Raw genomic sequence first — 5,445 nt, forward strand, 5'->3', positions numbered from 1 at the left:
GTTAAAGTTAACGGTTACTTCCGTGGTTGCGAGCTCACTCGCGTGGTGTTTAAATGACCCTAAAGTAATGTTTACTTCATGTTTAATTGTGGTTATTATTAACAGATAATCGCTAGAGCGTGTTGTTTTAACGCTGGCCACTAGGCGGTGTGTATGGCTGATAATTACTGGCCACTAGGCGGTGTGTGACTGGTAATACTGGTATGGTGGGAGGCACGCACCATCAGAAAACAACTCGATGGGTTTCTTTAAGTATCCACACTATGCCTATGGGGCTCAATAATGTGTGCCTCCACTATAAAACAATTCAGCTCTTGTTCCTGATGTCAGAAGAGCACTAATCCTGTACAAAACACTACCAGTGTGGAAGAAACCAATCCCAGAGGCGAGACTGGGCCGATAACCAAAACAGCAGGTTTCAATAATCTGAAGGGAGGAACACACACACACTTGACCTATCCATCTTTACATATTGCCATGTAGGTACAGTAAGGGTTGTACACACGCCTGTGACAAAGTTGGTGCACATGAGACAAAATGGACATGACTGGTGAAGCCAACATCATTCATAATGAGGCAACAAGCAAGAAAAGCAATAGAGAGAAATAATAAATATCTAGAGAAAGACCATGGATGGATGGCTTCAAGTCCTTACGAAGTCGTCTCCCAAAGCAGGTACGGACCTGCTCAGTATTATTGGCACCCCTGAATTGTAAGTATTTAGAATATCTTCAGAAATGAATACAAATGAACCATTTTTTTGGTATCAGAATATTTAATATAAAATTTCATAAAATGAAAGCTTTTTTGTTCAATACCTATCATCTATGAAATAAAGGCACAAAATGTACACTGGACACAATTATTGGCACCCTTTTGATGTATTTAAATTAGTGGGGCAACACTTTTCTCTTTCAAAACTACAGCAATTGGTCTCCTCAGTTTCCCAAATGTTCAGTGTGTTAAAAGTAGCGGTGATGTGCTACCCTAGCACATGTGTTTTGGCTATGTCCAACTCTACGTACATTCTGGTTGGATGTTTTCAAATCATTTTCCAATATTTGTAGAAAAATAATAGATCCAGATCCTATAATTGCCATTTTTGGAGTGGTACACACTGAACCGTCTTTGTCAAAGGGCCAATCACAGCTGATTGCGTTCTGTACTTTATTAGCTCGTCGTTTAATATTAACAAACTGGAAGTCACCCTCACCTTCTAAGCACTCATGTTGGGTGAGCGATGTAATGTTTTTTTTTCTTCAGCTTGAAAAGATCAGGACCATTATACATAATTCAAAAGAAAAATTCCAAACTATATGGCAGCCCTTTCTAGATTATGAAAATGTTTGATGCAGCTTCTCTTGACGATTAAAGACTTGACTATACTCAATAGTAAAGAAAATACTTGCCTCTGACCCCCCTCTCCTCTTTTTTTTCGTGTTTTCTATTTTCATTTCTTTTTTGTTATTAGTAACATTATAATTTTCCTTTTTTTTTTTCTTTTTGAGCTTTTCATTAAAATACTGTTATCTATTTTTTTTCTCTTGTTTACATGTTCCCCATTTGTGGGGACATCATATTAGGGTGACAATGGAGAAGGTAAATTTATATGGAAGTGTACTTTCTGATATTGTGCACTCCTCTGTGACAGCATAAATGTATGTTGAGTTGTTTGCTCTGAATACCTTTTAAAACAATAAAAACATTTTGAAATAAAAAAAGTAGCAGTGATGCAGCATGGTGGTAAACATGCCTCTGTCCCAACTTTTCTGAAATGTGTTGCTGACATCAAATTCAAAACGAGCATGTATTTAAAAAAATAATAAAATAAAATTTCTCAGTTTCAACATTTGATATGTTGCCTTTGTACCATTTTTCAAAGAAATGTAGGGTTTTTGATTTGTAAAGGATCACCTTTTATTTATTTGTGTTCCAATGTTTTTGGAATTGGTGTTGTATATTTCAGACCTATTTTAACACTGACTTTACCGTTCTGCTCCCATTTGCGCACACGACACCATTACAACATAATGGGGTGAATAAACAGTTTTCAGTGAGTGTGAATGGGGTAAATGTAAACGTTTGTTCCTTCAGTTAAATTTGATCAATACTAACACACTAAGCTTTGTAGTAAAACTGAAGTAAAGGAGTATGATTTTTGGGCTTGTTTAGTCTGTGTGCTGTTTCCAAGACTGTTTCTTATACACAAGTTTTAACCTTGCATAAAAAGTACTGTCTTCATGTCCGATTGCTCTAATCAGCGTTTACCAATGTCCTGCAGTATGAAATATTCACTGTACAGTAAATTTTTACATTCTGAAAATGCTAATCTTCAAGAAAAACAACATATGTTCACCCACATCAGTCTGTTGCACCAGTGCACTTCTGTCCAAGTCCTTCCAGATAAACACATCTGCTAAATGCTCTAAACCTCCAGCATTCACAATATATTACATTACATCAATGGCTTTTTTAACAGATGCTCTTATCCAGAGCGACGCACAAAACGCACCCAGAGCAGCCTTGGGAGCAGTTGGAGGTTAGGTGCCTTGCTCAAGGGCTCTTCAGCCATTGCCGCTGGTCCAGGGAATCAAACCAGCAACCTTTTGGTCCCAAAGCTGCTTCTTGAACCATTAGGCCATGGCTTCTACCAACATGTTTGAATTCTCTGTATTCAAATATGTTGGTAGAGACCCTGCTTCAGTCCTGTTGCTCTTGCTGGTTCTGCTGATGCTCCTGCTGTAGGAAATACTGGCAGTAAAGTTCTCGCACTTCCTCCCCAGCTGGATCATCGTCCAAGACGGGCACAATGTGAGTGGGCATGGGGCTCTCCTCTCGCCTCGCTGCCTCTAGCCACTCCTCTGCCAACTCATCGCCATGCACCTCACACATATTATGCAACACACAGCATGCCACAATCATAGCCGGCACCCCATCTACATGGCAATCATTCCTCTTTAAAAGGCACTGCCAGCGAGCCCGGAGCTTCAGGAAAGCCTCATCCACAATGGCGTGTGCTCTCTCCAGGCGCCGGTTGAAGGCATGCTGCCCAGCTGTGAGGTTGTCTGACTTGCTGTAGGCTTTCAGTAACCAGGTCTGAAGAGGATACCCAGCATCTCCCAGGACTACAGACCCCAACTGCTTGCCCATAAAACTTCGAGGTAGAGACTGGGGCAATAGCCTACCCTCACACCCCAGAGTCCACAGAGAGGAGTTCTGCAGAATGGATGTAGGTTCGGCGCCACCCGGGAAGCCTGCGCACACATCCCAGAACTGCCCGAGGCCATTAACTGCACCTTGGGTAATGATAGAATGCCAGCCACGGCTGTTCCAGTAGCTATCGGCGTCAGTAGCCGGTGCAATGATGGGCACATGGAGGCTACTGACGGCACCCACGCAGTGCGGAAAGCCCCAGCGTGTGCTAAATAGGCGGGCGGCGTCTTCCAGCTCCTGATCACTTGGCTCACGGAGGTAGAGTGGGCGCAGAGTGGCTCCAATGGCATGGCACACCTCACGCACACACTTGCACACAGTCGAGCGTCCCACTCCGAACAGCTCCCCGATGGTGCGGTACTCGACGTTTGAGGCCAGGCGCCACAGTACCAAAGCCACCCGCTTCTCAAGAGGTAGAGCAGGGCGCAGACATGTGTCCTGCCGTGCCAGCCAGGGCTTCAACTTGTTGCAAAGGTGAAAGAAGGTCTCTTTGCTCATACGGAAGCGCTCCAGCCAATCGGAGGGCTGGAACTCTGTTAGGACCACTCGCTCCCACCAATCAGTGCTAGGTGTGTTGGACCAGGCACGAGTCCGAGCCACAGTGATGGGCCTTGTGCTTTGAGCGATCAACATCTGGAAATTACAGGAAATAGAAATAAACAGATCTAAAAAATTTTTTCCAAGTAAGAACCAAAGCCAAAATAAATGTGTCGTGTTATTAAAAGATCTGGAGACTATTAGAACAGTGGCTGTCTTTAAATGTGGATAAAAATGCACCGGATGTAAACAGACTTTAGATGAAAGTAGGGAAACCGTTACTCCTATGCATATATATATAATTACCATCAGCATCCTCCTCTGTCTCTGTAGGAAATACTGCCTTTGTCTGACCCGCCGCTGAACTTCACGCCGTCTCTGTGTGTCTGCATTGTTTACATCCCTGCGCCGTTTCATTAGCATGTAGCTCAGAGTAAACACCAGAGACTTCAGCACTTCCTGGTTCTCCATCTTAGTTTTTTTTTTCCCTAACTATATTATTGATCCTTTCTTTCCAGAGTCAGTAAAAACATTGGGTTATAGGTTATATTCAGGTCGATTTAGACCATCTTGAAACTAGAAACGCTTCCCTTTAACAATTTATTCTGCAGTAAACGGCGCATACACTCGGATCAGGCTCCACATCGCCCCCTAGAGGTGATATTTAGTGCAAACGACATACAACCGAGTGCAAAAGTTTGTGCACCTTTTTTAAATTGATCTTTATTGAAAACAGCAACAAAATACAAATAGTTATTAATACACACAAACCAAGAGCTGGGGGAGTTTTCAGATAACAACCAAACAGTACATATTTCCAACACAGAGAAAAATCAGTCAAGCTTGGCTGTAATGTACTGGGTTATTTCTGTCCAGAATGTGATGGTAAAAGGGCGTTGCCAGAACAGGTGCATTATTGTTTACGGGTCTGTCTCATGCAATAAACAGTCCGCACAATTGTCTGTCTTAAACTTCAGCAGATAATGCTTGGCAGGCTAGTATCTATGAATCAGTTTGAAAAACAATTCCTTACAAAGTAAGGGAGGTATCTGTATAGGAGGTTCCACACAGTGCTCTAGTTCAGGTCCCCAACAAGACCAGTCCAGTACTGAACCACAGAGGGGCTGGTGGTGATATCGGCCTGGAATAATGCGTGACCTGACAAGGGCACCTTTAGCCTTGTTTAAGTAAATTTTCATTTAGATTAGATTTTATTTCTGAACAAATTAGTCTTTCCTCTTCTGACACATCAGCAGAGTTCTTCTGGGACAATGAAATTTATTTTAGAGACCACCCTCTTTTCCAATCTACAACTTTTGGTTAAGGTACTGCCATAATTTCTCAAGTACTGACCAGCTTTAAATTTAAAAAGTTCCTAATGGCTACTAAAAGCATCCTTAGCCCTTGCTTTATTCCAAAATTTCATTTATCTCTTCATGCCTGACTTTACTTTCTCGTGTTGTAGTAGCAAGCTGTTTTAGTTTCCAGTAAGCACTCCTACATGCTTTAGTAGAAGCAGAATACAAGGAGATAAAAATGGAGACAGTGTTGTGGTGATTGGCCAATATCTTGTCAATGTTCAAATTATGAGAAACCAGCCGGAAATCTAACCGTGATTGCCAGGTGGCATTTCTATTACTCCATGTAAAGGCCTTAGTGTTCCGATATTTATTCCTCCACATATCAACTGGTTAA

At 42.0% G+C, this 5,445-nt stretch overlaps 1 protein-coding gene across 1 annotated transcript; it reads right to left on the minus strand.

Moving 5' to 3' along the window:
- Positions 1-768: 768 nt before the first annotated feature.
- On the minus strand, positions 769-4,384 carry LOC132871219 (uncharacterized). Its single transcript, XM_060905337.1, has 2 exons — positions 4,057-4,384; positions 769-3,846 (listed from the first exon to the last, which is right to left on the minus strand). The coding sequence occupies exons 1-2, from the start codon at positions 4,219-4,221 to the stop codon at positions 2,701-2,703; spliced, it is 1,311 nt and encodes a 436-aa protein (XP_060761320.1). The 5' UTR covers positions 4,222-4,384; the 3' UTR covers positions 769-2,700.
- Positions 4,385-5,445: the final 1,061 nt, after the last annotated feature.

This window comes from Neoarius graeffei, chromosome 23 (genome assembly GCF_027579695.1).
Source record: "Neoarius graeffei isolate fNeoGra1 chromosome 23, fNeoGra1.pri, whole genome shotgun sequence".
In the NCBI taxonomy this organism is placed as follows: Eukaryota; Metazoa; Chordata; class Actinopteri; order Siluriformes; family Ariidae; genus Neoarius; species Neoarius graeffei.

Bases quoted from the DNA above. Each gene is read 5' to 3' on its own strand.
- LOC132871219 (XM_060905337.1), bottom strand. From the start codon at position 4,221: ATGGAGAACCAGGAAGTGCTGAAGTCTCTGGTGTTTACTCTGAGCTAC. The intron at 3,847-4,056 runs GTAATTATATAT...TGTAATTTCCAG, and splicing joins GACAGAGGAGGATGCTGATG to ATGTTGATCGCTCAAAGCAC.